The 23,057-nt window shown below is 41.2% G+C and overlaps 2 protein-coding genes across 2 annotated transcripts; both read right to left on the reverse strand.

The window, feature by feature from the left end:
- Positions 1-9,943: 9,943 nt before the first annotated feature.
- Positions 9,944-14,608, reverse strand: LOC147631387 (uncharacterized). The gene is made up of 4 exons (XM_086809793.1): positions 13,287-14,608; positions 13,116-13,186; positions 11,041-12,735; positions 9,944-10,624 (listed from the first exon to the last, which is right to left on the reverse strand). Exons 1-4 carry the CDS (start codon positions 13,441-13,443, stop codon positions 10,007-10,009), a joined length of 2,541 nt encoding a protein of 846 aa, XP_086665919.1. The 5' UTR covers positions 13,444-14,608; the 3' UTR covers positions 9,944-10,006.
- Positions 14,609-16,558: 1,950 nt separating this feature from the next.
- On the reverse strand, positions 16,559-18,946 carry LOC147631388 (uncharacterized). Its single transcript, XM_086809177.1, has one exon. The coding sequence runs from the start codon at positions 18,944-18,946 to the stop codon at positions 16,559-16,561; it is 2,388 nt and encodes a 795-aa protein (XP_086665303.1).
- Between the last annotated feature and the right edge of the window lie 4,111 nt (positions 18,947-23,057).

Consider the following 23,057-nt stretch of genomic DNA (forward strand, 5'->3'; position numbering starts at 1 on the left):
GGTTTTAGTGCACTTCAAGATGTAGAAGTCTGCACACCTGGCTCTTTTGCATTCACTCTGCGAAGTTTTGGCCAACCATCAAGGCATCACTTAGGTCGTCATGGTGGCCAGCATATATGGGGGCTCCTGGTGTCTCATCATCGCTGGTGATGGATGCTTCTCCATCATTTTGAACATTGACAGTCGGTTGTATTCACAAGTACTACCGCCTCTCAACGTGGTCCTTGTTTACACATCTCCTCTATTGGCCTTTCATGCACGCATGGCAAAAGCAGGACAATGGTCTGCACCGTAGCCCGTGATTTCTGATTGACTGTAGCCGTTGACACAGTGGAAGAATCGAGACCCTTTGATCCGCATGCAATCCCACTCTCTATCTCTGTCTACATCACCGAGCTTGACCTCCCAGAATCTACGATCGACTTTCTTCCCTGTCAATGCCTGAGGGTTGCGTTGAGGAATGCCACCACACTTGAAGTGTTATGTAACACCCATCCGTCAGATTTCAGCTGCTCTTGTGTGAGAGCTCTTTTGAGCACCGCACCAGCCCCATCGTCCTCGCCCTTCCCATGGCCAGATGCAAAGAAACTGTGCATCATCTCAATACCTGTCATATTGAAGTATCGGGCTACAAAATAGAAAGGGCGCCTTGCTTTGAATTGTGAAGCAGCGCCATCAGACCACACCCACTGTCGCTTGACACTACATCCTTAAGCTTTCAGCCACTCATTGTGCAAAATAAAGCAGTGCTGCACAAACAAAGTGTCGTGGATTTTGTCATCAGCAGAGATGTAGAAGTGGGTTGTCTTCCGAATGGTACCAAGCACATCACGCAGGTACGAAATGTGGACCAAGATTGTCACCTGAGTTGAATACCAATGCATTGACTGAATTTCATTCTGCACCTTGAAGGAGTAATTCTCTGCAAAATCCACTACTGACACCACTACATCATCTGGAAATTTATCCAAACACTCTTTGCTTGCCATCTGTACTTATAATTGTGTTTGATGAAGTTTCCCAATTTGCTTTGAAGCAAGGAAGTGAAAGTCCTCGGGCTGACTTGGCGAACAATAAGATCTTTTCGAGTTTTTGCTTGACCGTTCTCATCCACTTCCTGTGTAGGAACGTCATCAAAAAGCTTGACAGTCATCATAGAGATGTCATCGCTTTTTTCATGTGGACACAAGGAGATCTCTTTAATGCCACAATGTTTGCATGTACCCAAAAGACATTGTCTACGGTGATAAGCACAGTCAATGGGTTTTGGGCACAATACAGACTCCCACAGGTCTGTTAAGCTTGGAAATGTGGCATTGGAGGCCGTGCACTGCGCTATTCCATCATGAGAACTGCAAACAACTGCATGGCCGGCCATGTAGCCCATATCTTCCCTGGCGCATCTGATTAAGAGCTTCCTTGAAGTAGACAAGCTGCACATGGTATTCACAACAACAAGTGTTGCGGTCCTTCAGCGTACGAAGTATGGCTTTAGACCCTCAAAACATCTTAGGGAGATCCTTATATTAGGATGAGCCACTTGGAACTGCATATAGAAGTCCCTCTGTGACAAAGAAGACAAATTTAGACACACTATCAAGCATTATAAATCATTCTGAAGCAACCTATAGCATTGGTAAGCATTATGACGCACTTTCAATCAGTGTAAAGCTATGACACTCATTGGGTAAACCTATTAGATGCACTTAGGAGCACTTTCTGCACTTGGCAGCACTAGTAAATGGTACCAAGCACTATAAAGCACTCTCAGGCACCTGCAAGCACTTAGAAACCTGAGGATCCATTTAGATGAACTTGGAATAACATGGAATTTCTTGGAAGCACTAGGAAACACTTAGAAGCAATTGGATACACTAGCAAACACTTAGAAGCAAGTAACGCACTTGGAAGCACTTGGAAGCACTTGGAAACACTTGGAAGCACTTGGAAGCACTTAGAAGCACTTGGAAGCACTTAGAGACACATGGAATCACTAGCAAACACTTAGAAGCACTTGGAAGCACTTAGAACCACTAGCAAACACTTGGAACCACTAGCAAGCACTTAGAAGCACTTGGAAGCACTTAGAAGCACTAGCAAGCACTAGAAGCACTTGCAAGCACTTGCAAGCACTTAGAAGCACTAGTAAGCACTTAGCAAGCATTTAGAAGCCCTAGCAAGCACTAGCCTTGATCATACCACATTGATGAATAAAGCTCGCGAACAAGAAATCTGCACGACCCCTGGGCATAGCGCATGACCTCAAGGTAAAAGTCTATGACATGACCTTCAACCTCACATTTGTAGTCATGGACTTTCATAACATCGCCTATGACGCCATCCTAGGTAGACCCTTCATGCGACAAACACAAGTGATCCATGACTGGGACACATAATGTCTACCTCTACAAAGAGTCTCAAACGCTCAAAGTTGATTTAGCACTCACATCCCTTGGCCACATGTTGCTCATAGGACCCGATAATACAGATCAGATTTTAGCCTTTAAGCTTGATTTGCAGTCATCGTTTTAGATGTCAGATTTGGGGCCGTTGCATTACTATTTGGGGATTCAGTTTATGCAGCACAATGATGGCATTGTTATGCTGTAGTCTAAATATATACAGAAGCTATTGAAGAGGTTTAATCTTGAAGACTGTAAACCTGTGGGTGGCTACACCTATGGAGATAGGTACTCGACTTAGTTTTCAAGACACAGGAGACTCTTTTGATGCTAGTTTGTATTAGCAGGCTACTGGATCCCTTCTTTATGTATGCAACACGAGGCCAAATATACAGTATGTGGTCTCACAGTTGAGCAGATTTATGCATAGCCCAGGTACGAAGCATTGGCAGACTGTTAAGCGGGTTTTCGCTATTTACAGGGTACTCAGTATTTTGGATTGTTTTATCCAAAAAGGGGTGAGTCACAGCTGCATGCTTTTAGTGATTCAGATTGGGTCGGATGTTATGACACACGAGTGTCCACTAGTGTATTTTGCTTTCGCCTTGGTGATTCATGTATATCACGGTTTAGTAAATAAGAAGCAGCCTACAGTGGCCACTTCCAACTATGAAGCTGAGTACAGGGTTGCTTTTACAACTACAGTTGAGTGTGTGTGGGTCAGACGTCTTATGGCTGATTTGGGTGTTGGATCGTCTAACACTATGATTTTCACTGACAACCATAGCGCATTAGCAGTTGCGAGGAACCTAGTGTTTCATGCTCGTACTAAGCACATTGAGGTGCATTACCACTATGTTAGGGGAAAGACTATCTGCAAAACAGAGATCAGCTTGGTCTATGTGCCTACACATGACAACATGGTAGATTTATTCACGAAGGCTCTTCCTCATGAAAATTTCAAAGCTTTTCGTAAATCTTTGGACTTACTGTATTTTTAGAATTGATTGGCCATGTCCTGTACATGTTCACATTATCACTCCAGGGGGGGATTTTTAGCAATATATAGAAGTGATGTGTGTTAACACACTTAGGACCGTCGGGGCACTTTTTCCTTTACTAGGAGATTTTTTTTTCCATGCGTATGTACACCCTCTTATCTACTCATTTTGGGGTGTGTACTTATCTTTGGTATCTGGCACACATTTGTTCATTCTAATCTAGTGTGTGTGTGTGCTCTCAAGCTTCTCTATCTTGTGTGTGCATTGTTGCAACCTTAACCCTAATTTCAACAGGAAGGAGGAGAAATATGTCTTTTCGGTGTGCAGGTTTTGGGAACAGAGTAGAGCCACTAGTATTGGTAAGCAAAAGATTAGGTCGCACACACGACACGGGAGAATCCTATTTTTTATCTCAGTATGTGACTATGCATGCATCTATCAATGCGTGTATAGCCATGTGCATGGCCACGTATATAGCCAAGTCTATAGCCACATAATGGGATTAGAGAAGGTATAAATAACTCAAGAGTGAACGATCCTCTATTTTTGGGAGCTATGTCTAATTTTGTGTAATTTTGTAGGTATCCATGAGAAATGATACTTCATCTTCATCATCCGCGTGAGGACAACGCATTGACCCCGCCGTGAGGAGTCGGCATGAGTGGTTGTGTCAAAAGATTTCGTGTCCATGTGAGAGATGCCAAGGGAGAAATTGTGCGTTTACAACAAATCACAATAACGTACATGCAAGAGTATGATCAATTTAAAAAAATAAGGCATCTGAAATCTTCAGTGAGTATATATGTTAAATTTCGCTCCCTTGTGCACATTTAATTGAAGAGTTTATATGCTTGTCCACATATTTTAGGCTGATTTTAGGATGAGAATGAGGATGAGAAGGGTTACATGTGACAGAATGAGGGATCCGACTAAGTACATATGTTAAATTTCCCTCCCTTGTACACATTCAATTGAAGTGTCTATATGCGTGTCCATTTATTTTAGGACAAGGATGAGAAGGATGAAATGTTGCAGAATGAGGGATTCAATGCCATACTTTGTAACAAGTAGATGATTATGTAGACAATTTAGAGATCTCCATGTGAATAAGGTTATAAGCTGGCATCCTGTGCATGATCAAGAAATGTATCCATCAATGCCACATGAAATCGAGGAGGATTTTGCCATGGACAAGATGATTGATAATTTCTTTGAGAATAAGAAGGGGAGGAGGCTAAAACCACATGGAATGAAGTAGCCTTGACAAGAAAGCACTCCACTATACATACTCAACCCTACGTAACGATTGCCATGTTTTTTTATTTGCTATCTATTTTACGTTTATTTTCTAATCTCTAAAGTTAAGCTATGTATTTTCTAATCTCCAAAATTAATCTATGTTATCTTATACGTATGTAGACTTACGAAAAATATTGGGAATGGATGGATTCAATCCATTTGGTCTCAAATCAACATCATGGAGCACGTGGACAGTGGTAGTAGTAAACTACAATCTCCTTCCATGGAAGTCAATAAAGAAGGGTCATGTGACACTAGCTGTTCTCGTGCCTAGAAAGCACAAGGTCAAGAACATGGATGTGTATCTTGAGCCTTTGATCGAGGAGCTTGAGATAATATGGCATGGCATCCAAGTGTATAATACGTCATGGCCACTTTCACAATGTACTAGAGAGGTGAAGGCAATTTTAATGTGGATAATGCATGCCTTTACAGAGAGTGCTTTGGTATGCTTTCTATCCTCAATAACCGACTTAGAGTTTTTAACTTTGATGTATCAAATATCAAATGTATACTCTAAACACAACATATATGTCTCTTGCAAATAATTAGGACTCACAATTTTCAGCCATAGTGCTTTTCCAATTTGTGGACCATCACTTGTTACATCATGGGTGGATCATCTCAAGAAGGTTGTGTATGAAAACCATCACCGATTTCTTCCATATGATCATGAAAAGTTTGTTCCATCTATAAAGGGAGTTTCCCCACATCCTCTACTAACAGTAGGTAATTGGAAGGTGGTGTGGTAGGTGATTGAAAGGTGGTGTGGAGAGGATCATCCCAACAAGCAATACTATTGGAAATGATGAGATCTTAAATCTTCTTTCGCCTTCCCTATTGGACAAAGCTAAAAATCATTCATCTTCTAGATCCAATGCATATCATAAAAAATATGGCATTGAACATTTGGTACCATTTAATTAGCAAGAGAGATTCTCTTCTGGTTCTAGGAGGACTTGAGATTGATTGATCACCTCCTAATAGAGAACCACTTGGTTGAGCACTCAAATAGAGAATGGAAAGGTGGTTTTATCTACAACACCTTGGATCTTGACAAAGAAGAAGTATAAGAGAGTGAAGTATCAAATTGCATCCTTTCCTCGGGGCTTCACTATATGTAAACCCTTTGTATCATGTGTGTTCAAGGCGGCCTACTTTAAAAATCCCTTATCTGTGAATTTTTTATGAATAAAATACACCCATTTTCTATTGAACCTGTGAATACCCCCTTTAAATGGTACCCTTACGTATGTAAAAAATGTGTAAAAAGGGGGATTTTAAAAATCACTTCTGTTGAACCCACGTGCTATGCTCACATATTTATGAGTGACCCCCCAAGATCCTTTCGTACACCTACAAGTGTATGCATAATTTAAAAAAAGAGCATGCATCAAATTAAAGAAGAAAGGAGCAACACAATTGTAAGGACTAAAATCACTTGATTGGGAGAAGATATTATAGGTATGTTCAATCTTTAGATATACTTTTCATGCTTATTTGATTATGATAACACAACATTGATTACGTTGTTTTGTTATATATAGTTTGTTCTTCCCATATGCATTAGTAGGTGTGGAGATTAAAAAGTGTGCAAAATGGGGGTTGTGGTGAGGTATGTGCAAGCAAAATTCAAACATGGTTTTCTTTGTTATTGTGCTAGTTTGGAGGGTTGGTTGTGCTTATGAAATTGAGTCATCGCCATCTTAGGTACATAAGTTCCAAGGAGATACATGTATATACAAACTTCTTTTCATAAATGATCTAGTGTAGGTATACATGTATTCTTCCATATTTTATACACCCTCTATGTAGTGTAGGTATACATGTATTCTTCCATATTTTATACACCCTCTATGTAGTGTAGGTATACATGTATTCTTCCATATTTTATACACCCCCTTATGTATAAATACTACAAAGGAAACCTATAGATATACCCCTTTTATATACACTTTATATGGCATGATTTAAAAATATCTCGTCAGTTAACTCACATGATATCATACCATTTTGAAGAGTGGCTGCCCCAGGAACAAGGCAAAGGAAGAGTAAGGAGAACGGATAAAATAATGGTGAACAAGGTAAATGCATTTTGTATTCTTAATAGTGAGGTTATGAAGAGGTGGATGGCAACAATTTATGAAGAGGTAAGAAGGATAAGAGGAGCATTTAAGATGCATTTGAGATGCTTGCTGTTTCCACCTAACCTTGCATCACTTTTGAAAGATTGTAGCATTGAATGGCTTGATGAATAATGGAAAAGACCGAAAAGATGGAGAGGTGGTGAAATAATAGGAACGGAAGAATGCAAGAGGATGCAAGCCTCAAGTAAGTGTGCCTCTATATCTCTTAATAACTGACCCAAATAGAATCACATTATATGGTTATTCATTTTTATAAATATAATTCGTTTGATGTTGGTGGTAGTATAAGGTTTACTAGGTAGTCTGAGAGGGAAGGCACTTTTGCACTCAATGTATAGATACAAAGAGAAATACTCAACATTATGGAGCTATGGCAAGTTTTCAGCAAGAGTGGAGTAATGCTTGATTATTGTGGCATGATTCAAAAAATTCTAAAGGTTGGATTCATGACATTCCACATTTATATATTAGATGTGAAATGGTTCAAGGATGTGATATGTTGACGTCCTAAAATTACTATGAGAAAGCATCCAAATGGATTTATGGCGATAGACTCTACAAAGTTATGAAAAATGGAGAGACACACATTTGTGCTACCTCAACATTTTGTGAATAAGTAAAATCTAACTATAAATATTTTATTCTAGCTTAAATTATTATATAGATTCTTGTGCATGTTTAATTAACGCTTTGTGTGTTCTTTAGCACTAGGTTGTGTTTTAACCGAACCTAGGGCCACGTTGTTTAATTAACACTTTGTGTGTTCTTTAGCACTAGGTTGTGTTTTAACTGAACCTACATAACAAGAAATGGTGGTATATCATAGATGTTACTCTTCATTCAAAGAGTGCTTTTCAATAGGTGGATATTAAAGAGCTCATGAATGAAGTGAGTTGAAAATGAACATGCGGAGAATCAAGTGCAAGATACCGAGAGCAAGATATAATGAAGATGAAGGTGTCCCTATCCAAGATGAGGAAGAAGCAATTGAGTCCCAACATACCAATAATGATGATCTAGACGATGATGATGATGTAGAGTCCACTATTGCTAGCAGTGACATAAATCTTTTTGTTATTCTAGCAATGGGTGCTCATATGGATCTTGGGATCAATTAGCATGTATGGATTTAATCAAAGATGCGGGTAGATGTCAAGCCATGCTCACCCTAATACTTTATTCATTTTCTCAATTAGTAATGTTAATTTCATATATTTTATATAAGTTCTCCTTTCTATATATGGTCATGTCGATCTCGGTCCTCCTAAAAAATGAAGATGCACCATGAGCAGTCTCTCTTGGACACCCATATTAACTCCCAATTCAAACCAACACACTTTAGCATGATAATTGGTCACTCTTGGGCACCTCCTAATCATTCCACCAAAAATCAACATACATTTACTCTCAAGAGTCTTTTAAAATTCTACTCGCGAAACGAGTATGCCTCTAGATTTTAGATACTTAATATATGCAGCTATACATGTAGCTATACACGCGGATATAACCGCGTATATATGTAGCTATACATGTAGCTATACACGCGGATATAACCGCATATATAGCTACATGTTGTAATGTGGCACTTCTGCAACTCACTACAATCGTCGGCCACTCTCGCACTACATTCTCTCACTAGCTATACACGCAGATATAACCGCATATATAGCTACATGTTGTAATGTGGCACTTCTGCAACTCACTACAATCGTTGGCCACTCTCGCACTACATTCTCTCACTAGTGACATGACCATTAGTACTTAAACATAATCCACTATCTGAGGCTGAGGGCATAGCTGCGTGTTTTTTTATTTCAATACTCAATTACTTGACCTTTCTCTCTTCAATGCAACTAAAATTTTTCGCGTGTTTTAAATATAGAAAGATGCCAAGAAGGGTTATAGAGTGAGAGGGTAGAGAGAGAGAGAGAGAGAGAGAGAGAGAGAGAGAGAGAGAGAGAGAGAGGGAGGGAGGGAGGGAGGTAGAGAAAGAGTTACAAACAGTTAGAGAGTGAGATAGAGAAAGGTAAAGAGAGTGAGTTAGAGAGAGAGTGTGTGTTTCACAGAGTTAGAGAGCAAGAGAGCTTGAGAGAGTTAAAGAGAGAGGGAGAGAGTGAATGAGAGTGAGGTAGAGACTTGAGAGTTATTTTAGAGACTTTAAAAAAGAGTGAGTGAGCTTGAGAGAGGGAGAGAGTGAGTGAGTGAGGTAGAGACACGAGAGTTATTTTAGAGATTTCAAAAGAGAGAGTCAGAAAGTGAGTTTGGGACTTCAAAAGAGAGAGCTAGAGAGTGAGTTAGAGGAAGGTAAAGAGAGTGAGTTAGAGAAAGAAAGTGAGAGAGAGTGTGTGTTTGTTAGGGAGAGAGAGAGAGAGAGAGAGAGAGAGTTTAGTGAGAGTCAGGGAGTGAGTTAGAGACTTCAAAAGAGAGAGTTAGAGAGTGAGTTAGAGGAAGGTTAAGAGAGTGAGTTAGAGAAAGAGAGTGAGAGAGAGTGTGTGTTTGTTAGGGGGAGAGAGAGAGAGAGAGAGAGAGAGAGAGGGAGTTCTTAGCGAGAGTTGGCCAACTCGAGAGAAACAGAGAGTAACAGAAATTGAGAGAGTTAAAGAGAGAGTAGAGGCAGTTAGAAAGAAAGAATTAGAGAGAGAGAGAGAGAGAGAGAGAGAGAGAGAGAGTAGAGAGAGTTAGCTAGTTCTAGAGAAATAGAGACAATTAGAGAGAGTAAGAGGGATTGTGAGAGAGAGAGAGAGAGAGAGAGAGAGAGAGAGAGAGAGAGGTAGACAAAGAGTTAGATAGCTAGAGAGTTAGAGGGAGAACTAATTTTTTAAAAAGGAATTATATTTTATTAATGAGGCTTTTTTACGGAGGAAAAAGAGAAGAGGAAAAGAGAGGGAGTTTTAATCAAAATGTTTTTTTGTTTTGTTTTAAAGGGGAAAAATAAAAAAGGGCCACTGGATCTCTCACACACACACACGTCATATAGAATGAGCTGTTGACAACCGTTTGACCTATCCGTCCTCTGAGCTCGCTCTCTCGCACACGTCAAAATCAGAAAATCACACCCGCCCTCTCTCTCTCCTCTCTTTGCGGGCCATCGCAGAAGCCATAGATTATATTATCACTATATAAGCTTGTTCTGTGTTATTGTATCAACAAGACGTAGTTAGGTCAGAACAAGATCACATACGAGCTCCTCCACTAGCAATCGAAAGATAGTGCGCTCGATGGCCGACACAGTGTCGCCGATTTCCGTCTGGAATCCCGACCACCGGTTGCACGGCTTGCACAGGTCAGCTTCCACGAGGTCGTCCAGCACAAGATCGCCGGCGTCCTTCCTCCAGCCCCGGATCTGGCTGTGGAGGACACGCGCAAGTAATCTCTGCCACCGCCGCCGGTCCTTGCATTCCTTCCAACCCACAGCTTCCTCCAGCGCCTCACGCACGCAATCAAAAACCAGCAGGCGGTACCCACGTGTCGGTGGAACGTCGCTGTCTGCCCAGCCTGCCACCACACGCTCCTCCAGCTCCCTGAACAGCTCCGCTCGCCGGCGTGAGTCGCGTGACAGGCTTGATGGACCACCGCTTTCCCACGTGGCAGCCAAGATGGCAGCCACGTAATCTTCTTCGCTTGTGATCCGCCATGCGTCGTAAGGATCGCCGTCGTGATCTTCAGCTGGCGGGGCGTCGTCATCATCAAATGGTGAAACCAACACAGAAACCGGGCTGGGTTGGCCTGTCCGTGTCCAGCACACGGAATCCGACGTGGACTCCGTGTCGTGTCCCTGTCAGCAAAGGAAGCTTTTACACAAACAGTAGAAACTAATTCTACTCAACAGAAAAAAAGACTATTTGCCAAAAATCAAATCATTTACAAAATATTTTTTCAAGAATATCACAAAATTTTCAATCAAATTGTCAAATAATTTATTCACAAACTAAATATTTATTGGATAAATTTAAGCTTCATGTAAGCATTTAATTGTCAAATAATAAAATATGTTTGGTCAAATTGTCAATTAATAAAACAGATTAAGCGAAATTCATTATTTTCCAAACAGCAATTTGCAAATTATTCTATCCACAATGCAAATTGTAAAATAACCATAAATTTTTGGAATATCACGAATTTTGGAAAACCTCAAAATATTAATATCACAAAATTTTAAATCGAATTGTCAAATTAATGGCCTCATCTTACCTCTGCCGTTGACGGAGTGCCACCTCCATTGTCGTCTGCATGTCTCCGTCTCCCGCTCACTGACGTACTTTCTGTCGTGCTAACATTCAAAGCAGAAATGACATCTTGCAGGATGGCTGCCGTAGTTTTGCCGGAGCTCTGGCCGCAAATCTCTAGCTGTACGCCACCTGGAGAGGATGGCATGGAGAGCGCCGTATTCCCGATCGAATTCAGCTGGCGACGATCGAAGTCAACGGAGTAAGATTCCGCCGAGCGGGCGGCATTGTCGTGTGAAACTCCGGAAGGCAAGCTGGCCGTTGGCGGGAGCATGAACACGCCGCCACCCTCGCTTCTTCCGGCGGAGAGCTTCTCCCGGCGTTCTGGCAATGACAGCTGGGATCCTGCAGTCAAAGTCGACGGTTCTGGCGAGCTCATTAATCCGGCAGCTTCCATAGCTGCAGCGGCAGCGGCTTCTCTTGCAGCTCTCCGTTTAAGGAGAGTTTTCATCAGGGAGAATTCTTCCTTCTTTGCAACAGGCTCTGCGATCTCAGCTTTCTGTGTAGCTTTCTTTAATTTACTGCTTTTTGATCTTCTTCCTGGATCATGGAAGTACCCAATATTGCTTGTGGCTGCTGCAGCAACCTTAGTCTTGCTCTTATGATAGCAGCCCGGATTATTAATCTTTTTATTTGATGCCAAGCTTTGATTAGCAGTTAGCCCATTGGTGTTAATTTTACAATTACCATAATTGCTTGCTTGATCAGCTGGATGACTGCTCATGACTGCTTTCTCTTGTGGTTCTGCTAATTGAAATGCAAGGCGCTGTTGTTCAACTTTCCTTCTCCTTTCCTTACAAGTGCTCTTGCAATCTACCCCTTGGCCATGATGGATTTTCATATTAGCATCATGCATGCAGCTGCTATTGGCGAGCTTCTCAGGAAGCCTTTTGGTAGCTAAATTATCATTAACCTTAATCATTTTTACACCCTTGCTACCCACATCTCCATCTCTAGCTCTCTCACAAACCTGGTCTAAATCAGGCCCATCTTTACACATAGCCTGGGTTTTCAATGATAATGCACCGCTAGATTCAGCCAAATTCTGCCTTCTGGGACCAGAACTTAGAGCCTTCATTGAGTGCTCATAGGCAGGAGGAGAAGTGCCAATATTCACACTTGCCCGGGATGTGGCCGGGCAAGAGCTAGCAGGAGAAGACGAGCCGACATTCACACTTGTCCGGGTTGTGGGCAGACAGGGGCTGGCAGGAGTAGAAGTGCCAACATTCACCCTTGTCCGGGCTGCGGCCGGACAACAGCTAGCAATGCTGTTGTGGGTGTGCAATGCAGACAAAAAAGTACTCAAGTTCCCATCAAAATCATCAAGCCAGACTTTAATTTCCTCATCTGGCGACCCACGTTCAGCGAATGGAAAGGCATCCTCAATTTTCTTGTTTTCACATTCTGAACTGAGCGTAGTTATGAAGTGATTGGACTGAACATGAACAGTTGATTTGCTTATGGCATAAGTTTCCTTCTGTTCATGACAATCAGGCGCTGGCAACGATTCCAAACCCATCAACCTTCCAACGACCCCAGGGCTTCTTCTATTGAGCTTCTCATTATTAAATTCACCATTACTCGATGCCGTTATACTAACCTTAGCATTCTCTTCCATGCAATCATTTGGTTGCAAATCCTCTCTATTTTCATCAGCAATCTGCAACAATATTACAATATTATTCCAATAATTGAATCAGTCAGTTAATTAGCCTTAAAAATACACCATGTAACCATTTACAGCATGACATTATACCAATAATGTGTGGCCAAGCTGCGCCCTTTAAAAACAATACCACCCCTTCAATACCCACACTTAATTTGATCCTTTAGAAGCAACTCAGAGCATGATAAGTCTCAAAAGAGCTCTACCAATGGTTTGAGACAATTCAACCTTGCTGACCCTCACAATAATAACTCAAGTCTTAGAAAAACTACTAATTATTTTACCCAAAATAAATTATTGAGACAATTTCCCTTAAATTGCTTCTTTTCTTGATAATTAAGCTAATCTAGTGAGAAGTAAAGAAAGAAACTTACAAGAAGCAACTTTCTCATGGGTACTCTGCTGTTGTCGTCTCTGACCTTCTTAGATGCACGCGGTGGTCTCTCTGTATACATTTGAAGCCAGAAGGAATCAGACAAACAAATAATTCAGCTAATCCACGATCAACCAAATAACAAAAACACGATAATGTGAACTTAATTGACCTGCAGGTAACTGTTTTAGCGAGAAAAAACGTTTGCAGGAGAGCCTTCGGTTCCAATCAAAGAGTTGGAAAAACACTCCTACGCAACCGCCAAGCTTAGGGTGCTGTTTATCTCTAACGGTAAGGCTGGATAGCATCATACCAGGGCTGTCTTTCATCTGGGATTAGCACAAATTGGATTAACAAGCTTAATCACTCTCGTTGAAAAGCTATTGTAGCTTGAAGGCATCACCACCACAGGGATTTAGATTCTGTCGCATGAGAGCAGAAGATATGGTCTCTCTTTAAACACGAATGTTCTCCTGATTAAGGGCACGATACTGTGCTGGATGGCGGATAACAACGTGCATTAATAACCGGTCCGCCCATTGTCCCTACTAAGCTACATTGTTTGATCCAAGAGACAAAGCTTACATTACCTAAGCACCTTGCAGCTTAGTACTGATCATCATTATAGGGGAGGAGTGCAGCAGATTACAAAGAAATTTGTGTGGATAGAAGCACATACGGTGTCATAGAAGCCTGTGTGCTGTGTATGACAAGCTGATATGTGATAAATAACTTGTAGATTGTCAAAACGTTGAGCTTGATAGGTACACAAGCTACATGAATTGAAGCCTTCAACATCAAGACAAGACAGAATAGCAACCTTTCTCGAGATGCGGTCTATGGAGGGAGAAAAGGGATGGCTACAAGCTTAGGTGATAAGGCAGCGCACACACCACACACTCTTACACACAGACACAAAACACGCACAGTTGTACAGATTGGAAAGCCCTTAGAATTGAAAAGAGTGACAATGCCACCACACACACATACACACACACACACACAATTGTAGAAGATGAGAAGTCTTTAGAATTCAAAAGAAAGGCAAAGCCACCACACACACGCACACACACACACACACATCCATCACAGACACACACAAAATTGTCGAAGATGTCGAGACAATGCCACTACACACAAAATTGTATCTAGAAGATGTGAAGCCAAAGCCACCACACATGCACTCAACTCAACACCACACACACACACACACACACACACACACACTCAACTCAACACCACACACACACACACACACACTATTGTAGAAGATGAGAAGCCCTTAGAGAGACAAAGCCACCATATAGGGTTTCTCCCCTTTGAAAGAGAAGCACTGCCTGGTCTTAACGCATGGCAACATGAACACATGAACGCAAGAGAGGCGCTCCTCAATTCAAAGTTCAAACACAAACGCAAGAGGATTCTGTAGCACTTTCCGGTGGAAGCATAGTGATACTACTCTGTACACAAAAGAGCATGAAATTCAGGTAACCAAAAAGGAGATCTGCAAAAAGTAAAGTAAAATAAAAGTAGAATTGTGGCCACAAGCACCTCCAGGGAAAGCTAGCTGCCATAAGAAGATGAATATGAGCTTTTCCATCAACCCCCATTATGTGCTTTTAATCATCTGCAATTATATGCATACCCCTTTAAGTATACCCCTTTAAGGATCTTCAATTAATCAACTTTAACCATTGGCCTTCATTCACCTTTTCCCAATCTGGGTTGTCTGAAAAAGCACTAACTTGTCTTGATCCTTATGCAAAAGCCATAGCCAGACTCGAGAGCGTTAAACTTGCCATTTCGACCCCCTTTTTCGTCCCACGTTTAATAAATCAATCCCCTAACCTAGGGTAAAAGTTTTAGCTAATCAGAGGATAAGCTGATTTCACAGCCAAATCTATTATATACTGCATTGATTCTTGCTTCACGATACACTTAATTGTAGATAACATAGTTAATCACTACTAAATAATCTTAATGTTGATAATTTACATTGACAGTTGGTTCATCTAAAAAGCTTTGTCTCCAAGGTAGTTGGTTAATTAAATCGACAAGCTAAGGGTTAAAAGCTCATTGCAAGTTTATTTAATCAAAGGATAAGCTAAGCCCACAACCAAATCTATTATATAAACATTACATTGATTCTTGCCTACTGTATTGTAGGTTGATAACAGTTCAATAGTTGGGCATTAGAATCTTAATGTTGATAATTATGATAATTACATCGACAGGTGGGACGTCTAAAAAGCTTTGTCTCGAAGGCACAATTGATTCAAAAAATTTACACAAAATTTCACCAGCCTAACTGCCACTACTCTAATTTCCAAACAGCTCATCACTCTTGAGGTTGTCTGATGCCGTCATTGAATTTACACCTTCCGAGGTCCTCACGAGTAAAACTTGTCATAAATATTACTGATGCTATGAGTGATCACCTTTGGCCGTTACCCCCACAATATTAAATGCGTCCCCACCCCCACACACACGCCCGCCCACACACACACACGAACATTTCTCTCTCCCTATGAATCCAGATTCCACAATCTTCCTCTTTCTCTCTCTCTAAATGGGTCCAGACTCCACCGTCTCTAAATATAAAATAGGCTTGATTAACAGAAAATTAACAGAAAATTATAATGTAAGTTTGATTTTTTGACGGGTACCTTTGCCCTTTTAAAATTGACAAAAATATAACAAGTCTTTTTTGGTATTTTAAAATAATTTTTGACAAGCATTTTAAAAAAATTTACAAGTATTTTACCACCAAAATGCTCAAAGACTAACTGATACCGCTGAAAAATTAACCATGAGGGTACCACTCAGAGTCTCTTTCTCTCACACTCACACATCTCTGTCACACATAGAGGGAGGGGGGGGGGGGGGGGGGGGGGGGGGGCCATCGGTGGGCGGCCATCCCTTTCTCCCCTTCTGAATTTTCAACCCCTCCTCTCTCTCACGGTCATCACACCTCGTTAGGGGATCTTTATTAAATGGAGATCTTGTAATGGCGGCATTGCCCCTTAACTCCTCATTAACAACTACCTTGAACTTCATCAAAACAAAACAAACAAAAAAAAAGGGTGGAAAAATAGCCATCAAATCTTTGATTTGTTACAAGCAGGGCCTAAATTTGACGGGTGCCTATGAAATTTTTTATGACAGGCAATTTTTTTTTTCGCCTTTCGCTTGACAGGTTTCAATAAAAAAGTTCTTGTCAAATGACAGGTAAATTTATATCAACACAGATACCATAAAAAGAAGACACATAAAATAGAGAATAACCTACGGACCGGCTCTCTTTAAAATCACATTCATGCATATCTTGCCAGTGCAAAATCCCTAATCATCAAAAGATATCAAATAAAAAACCACTAGATCACAATAAACCTCGGACAAAAGACTGAAAATGTGAACAATCATCAAAGCTGTGCAATCCAAAAATCACTCTAATGGCATAGCTCTCCTCTTTTTTGCTTTACCCCAAATATCAAACACATCGTCCCAGTCAATCAAAGAACTCCCACGTGCATCAATAGATAGAAACATCAAAGCATCCAAAGTGTCTAGTCGTAAGGCAGATCTTGAGGTACTTTTGATGAAATTTTGGCGAGAAAAACCGCGCTCACATGCAGCGGTACTTGCTGGAACAACCAAACTTAATTGCCATAAATGCATCATTCCGGGATATAAATCCCACCAAGACTTGGTTGCGCTGCATACTTCCCATGCATCATGTATACTCTTATTTTGTGCAACCCTATATAACATGCCAACAAAATCTTCTCTTTCACTCATACATTTTCGTATGTCAATAGTATGACTGTCCACATTAAGCCGATTTATTAATTTTTCCAACCATTCTTGCGTTCTTTTCTCTCGATCAATTGCATCCAATGGATATGATGAGGGACTAAATATTTTGAAAGCATTGTACACTGAGAGATCCTCAAAACGACGAGTAAGTGCATCCAAAATGTTCTGTACATATGCTTGTGCCATATATATGCATTCTTCACGAGATCCGGTCTCTTTTGCACTATCCTCAAGTAACATGTCTAAGTCCAATTCCTCATCTTCTCCTGCAGACTCACTAATTTCTTTAGCATTTTTCTTCTTTTTGTCATTAGGAATAGGCTTGAATTTCAAAGCATGCGTATAAGTCTTTCCACTTGCATTTGAATACACTAATGTGCCCTCTTTCGCCATCCCCAAGAAAGTAGTCAAATGCTTTGATCCAGTACCAAAATTACGGATATCGCTACTAAGATACCTTCTTGTGAGCTTCTCAAATGTCAAATCAATCATCGCACCAATTGTGGTGACATCCATTTCTTGCCTTTGGAATTCTACATTCAACTTATTCAACTCTATGAGTACATCGGCAGAAAGGTGTATCATAAACTGCACCACATACATAGTGGCATATCCATACCACTTTTTGTCATGGCGTTGCCACTGCTCAAGAACAGCAGGCAGTATGTTAACAAGCCTTTCCATCACTTGCCCTCTTGAAAGCCATCGTACTGAGTGAATTTGTAATGCTTTCATATCCGTCATATCATATTCACTCATGATCTTCCATAATTCTGCATGTCTCTTAGCGGACTTTCCCAACCAGCAGTACACCTTATTGGACACCTTATCAACAAAGGCATAAACATGTGGATGTGAGACAAAACCATCCTTTGCTGCAAGAGACTGTCTATGGGCAATACAATGTACACCCATGATATGAGGCATAACTTCTTGAAAACGTGCAACTACACCTGTCTTGTGCCCAATCATAACAGATGCTCCATCAGTTGCAATGGCAATGAGCTTTTGAAGTTCTAACCCAGTGTCCTCTATAAATGTACGCATTGCATCATAAATGTCCTTTGCATTTGCATTCTCCACAGGCAACAACTCAACAAAGGAACACTTTGCACGCCCCTTTCCGGAGTTACCAACATACAAGACATAAATGATCAAATGCTTCTCCATAGTGCAGTCTGTACTTTCATCAATAAGCAATGAGTAAAAAGGACTTGCATGCATGTCTGCTAGCATCTGCTTTTTTACATGATCTCTAATGGCTAACAACATCTCTCTTCCAGACATTGGGTTCACATATGAACCATACTCATCAGAAGCAGGAACATTTGGTGTACCAAGCTCACGCAATAGCTTGCATTGGCTAGGATACTTCTCTAAAGGAAGATCTTCACAAGCACAGAAATAAACGACCTTCATACATGTCAAAATTCGAGCTTGTTCCATGTGGACAATGCTCTCTATGCCATGGTCAAGAGGCCCTTTACCAACATCATTGATGCGTTTTCTTGCATTCAAAATACGCACAGCATCCTTATGAGGAAGTGTCAAAGCATGATCATGCAATGCTGAGATCATTATGCTTGAGGAACCCTCTTGGGATGTATACATATTCACCTTTTTGGTGTCCTGACAATAAGTACATTTTATTCTTTCCTCATTCAACATGGACTTACATAAGTAAGCCCATGGATGGATGAGAGTCCATTGATTACGCCATTTCCTTTTAGTCTTCTTGGAAGCTTCTGGAGCTTGAGCAGACTTGTTAATCTCAATAGCCACATGATCATTAACATCAGCACCACTCCTACTGCCACTCATGATAGTATCATGGCCTTGAGCATTGGCCACATCACTTTGTGCATTAGCCACATTTCTTTGTACATCATTACATGCATTGCTAGGCTGGCCTGCACCGCTTGACTGCTTAGTTAAAAAAGCATCCAGCTTGGGCTGAGACTTTCTCTTCTTCCTTGAAGAAGAGAGTGAACTCGCTACTCTCTTGCCAGGATCCATTGTCAACTAGCAATAGGCAGAACTAACCTAGTCTGCAACACATTGAACCATACCATACATGAGCGAGGTAACCATTAAATATCCCAAAAAACTATACATAAAATGCATTCTACATATGATTATAATAATGAGTGCAGTAATTTTCTTCAACATTTGTTTGCAACAAAAGCATAGAGCTCAAACAAGAAGAATGAATCACAAAAAGATAGCATCACTTACTCTTAGAATTTCCAAAGATTCCTTGCGTAGAAAGCTTTAGACTTCAGTCACGAACACGCTTGTTGCTGCCAACTACTGGGCCTATTCAGCAGGAGGATGCAGCACTCAAGCCTCAGATTCAGTGTGTATCATTGGCCAAAAAAGGAGTGCAAAGCCCTGAGTCAATAGAGCATGTTCTAGTACCATCAATGACTCAATTCATAGTGCTCTCAAATTTTCAAGATTTGGAGAAGCTGCAAAAGAAATCAGGACCCAAATAGGTGATACCTGTCATCTGTTTAGACTTTCATGAGAATGGATCAGTTGGCCAGGTGGGCAGGTCGTCCAGAACACAGCACATCGCCCAGGGAAGAGTTGGTCACAGCCAGCGTCTCCCGAGCATCCTTTATGCCTTCTGAAGCTTTGACTGTATAGCATGTCTCTCTGAGCCTCATACCTGTTTGGAAAGCAAAAACATACAGTAAACAGATGACAAGAACCAGCAAACCGATATACTCTGAACAGTTTTCTTGAACCATGTCCGTACATCTTCTTCTGCTTCAGAACCCGCAATGCACGTGCTTTGAGAGCATCCTGCGCCGCTCCCGGCCTCGTCTTCTTGATCTGCTCCTTGAAAATCAGAAGTTCCGCATCCAGCTTCTTGATCTTCTCATCAGCAATGTCTCCTCTCCTGTTTATCTGCACATATTTTTGCACAGAAACAAGGGCAGATTTATGTACCTTTCAGTAAAGAAATACTTCCTTGAAGAAAGAAAGCAGTACAGGCTTCATCCGCCATGAATTTACGCAGAGGACATGAAAAAGAGCAGTCTTTTACAAGGAAGCAGGCTTGGAAAATTCATCATCTTCCATTGATTCACACAGAGAACGGGGGAAAAAGCAGTAGAACAAGCATTCACATACGTTGAGAAACTGAAGATCTAGCGAGAAATAAGGTCATCTTACATTGCAGAATCAACAGAAACTCTGTGTGCGTGTGTGTGTGTGAGAGAGAGAGAGAGAAGAAAAGGGAGGGCAGGGGGAACCTTTTCTGTGGCCTCTTCGACTGTCACAGGAGGCGGCTTCTCTTTCTTCTTCTTGAATCCGAAGATCTTCTTCATAAGCCAATGAAGCCATCCATCGCGATTCGTTGTGTGCTGCCCTCTGGGCCCTGCTGCGCTGCTCGCGAGTCGCCCTCTCCTGCCCGCCACCGCCGAGTCCCGACTCCCAACCTAGAAACAGGGTAAGCTGTAACAACTTACAAGTTACAAGGCGGCGCAGACTGCAGAGCCAGGTCCCAAATTGGAAATTTTTCCAAACCCTTGTGATTCGAATCAGCCAGGTCCCAAATTGGAAATTTTTCCAAACCCTTGTGATTCGTGAATCGTGAACCCTTCAGGCTTCCATACCTTGACCGGCCACCCGTCACCGCCCGCCGCCCAGCGCCCACACATGGCCATTGACCATTAGAAATGTAGTAATAATTACTAACTTTAATAATAATACTAAGCATGTCAAATTTCAATTGACTGGTAGTATTTGGAACAGCTTGTCGAGGTGACAGGCAAATTTTGTTATTAGGCTTGTCATTTGACAGGAATTTTTTTCAACTACCTTTTTTGACAGGCAAAATGGCCCTTGACAGGAAAAACAGGCATCAAATTTAGGCCCTGGTTGCAAGGTCGACAACACTTTTTTTTCTTCTTCTCATTTCTCTCTCTCTATTTTTGTGCTTGATAATAATATAATATTATATATATATATACATATTTTATGTGGCTCGTTTTTATGCTTATCTTTGTACCTTTCCCTTCCTTATCTAATATTAACCTAAGCCATCAGTCCTAGATTATAACTAATCCCTAAACTATAAACCCTTTTAGCACCACGCAGCTAATCTTCGTGTATCCCTAAATCTATAGCCTTAGAAGTAATTCAATTAGGTTACGAGCTTGTAGACCTAGGTTATTAATCCTACCCTTGTAGCGCTATTACTCGTAGATTATCACTAAGAATATCACGAAGCCTAGCTTATGAGCTATTAGTCCTACCTACATTATCAATAAGCGTAGCTTATGAGCTTTTAACCCTTTGAGTTTAGCGAATTACGTATCGTGTGTGGAATTTGGAAATGTAGCAATTAATTAATAAAGTAAATATATATGTTCACGCACTCTTGGGCTTTTTGGCCTTTAAAATGGTGTCAGGCCGCTCCCCATTCAAAAAGGCTTTACCTTCTACTAAGTAAGTTAATAATTTAATTAATACTAAGTATAACCTTACCCAAGAGCCAATGCATCATAATTATTAATCATCCTCCAAAAAAGTTAAAAATTCCTTTCTCGAATTTTGTATCCGATTATGGCAATCGTAAATTATACTTTTCCTCACCCTACGTACAAACGCCCCTCGAGAGTCTCGAGAGTCTCCTTTTATTTTGAAAGTAGACTTTCAATTCACGAAAGGTTTTGAACGATTCTTGCCATCATACTCCTCGCCCCCCCTTTGTTATTTTTTGTGATCCCAATGTCACACGCATGTGAACATTACCCTATGCAAATCTTGACCAACTTGATGATCATCATCTAACTCCATGCTTGAAGTATTACTTCTTCGCAATTGCATGCTAACTAGATTTTGGCATTTTTATCACATTTGACAAAAATTTGGTTTCGTTGAACCCATGCCATTACATACCTAGTGCATGATGATGAGTTCACATGTGCCAACTCATGCCATTACATCCCCAGTGCATGATGAGTTCACATGTGTCAACCCCATGCCATTACATGACCACTCTACGATTGCCTTTGCACTTTCTTACACTATTCGAAACATAGACATGTTATGGCATGCGTGAACACATGACATTACATGACCTCTTCCTCATGGGATCGTGACTTTGTGTTCGTTTTGTGAAACTACGATAGACCTGTAATGGCATGTGCAAACCCATGCCAATACATGACCATCGTGACTTTATCGCCCAAGGTATGTAGAAAACCCCAACTTTAGAGAGAGAAAATATGTCTAGCGAGCGAAAGTTGGTGGAGCTTTTCTTGGCTCTCCTCTCTCTCTCTCTACCTGAACACTCTCTCTAACTATTCCCACCACCATCTCCACCCACCACCTCCTAGCCCAAGCCCCCTCCACCACCGATCTTGCTCCTCCCTTTCTCTCTCTATCTATTACCATCTTCCCTTCCTCCCCTCTCCTCTCTCCAACCATCTCACATCTTTCCGTTGCTCTTCTCTCTCTCCCTTGTCTCATTCTCCCCTCTCTCTCTTTTTCTCACTATATCTGTCTCTTTGCTCAGTCTCTCTATCTACCATCCCTCTCTCTATATCTATCCTTCTCTTTCCTCTTATCCTCCTCTGTCTATATATATACATCCTTCTCTCTCTCTCTCTCTCTCTCTCTCTCTCTCTCTCTCTCTCTCTTTGCTCACTCTCTTTATCCTCCCTATCTGTCTCTCTATCCATCTCTTCGCTCACTCTCTTTATCCTCCCTATCGCTCTCTCTCTCTCTCTATCCTTCTCTTTGGTCACTCTCTCTATCCTCCCTATCTCTCTCTCTCTCTCTCTCTCTCTCTCTCTCTCTCTCTCCTTCTCTTTGCTCACTCTCTATGTCTTCCCTATCTATCTCTCTCTATTCTCCCTCTCTCTCTTTATCCTTCTCTTTGCTCTCTCTCTCTCTCTCTCTCTCTCTCTCTCTCTCTCTCTCTCTCTCTCTCTCTCTCTCTCTCTCTCTCTCTCTCTCATACCAACTAAGCCAACAATCCATGCCTCGTAAGTTCGCATCAACGATTTTACTGTTCATCCACCACGATCTAATGTGTCTGTATTTTAAGAGTGCCTCTTCTTCACTCAATGCACGATGCCACAACTTAGTAGCTTGTGCTCTTCTTGAAAAT

The sequence above is a fragment of the Cibotium barometz genome, chromosome 15 (genome assembly GCF_041138505.1).
Source record: "Cibotium barometz isolate CiBa-2024 chromosome 15, ASM4113850v1, whole genome shotgun sequence".
In the NCBI taxonomy this organism is placed as follows: Eukaryota; Viridiplantae; Streptophyta; class Polypodiopsida; order Cyatheales; family Cibotiaceae; genus Cibotium; species Cibotium barometz.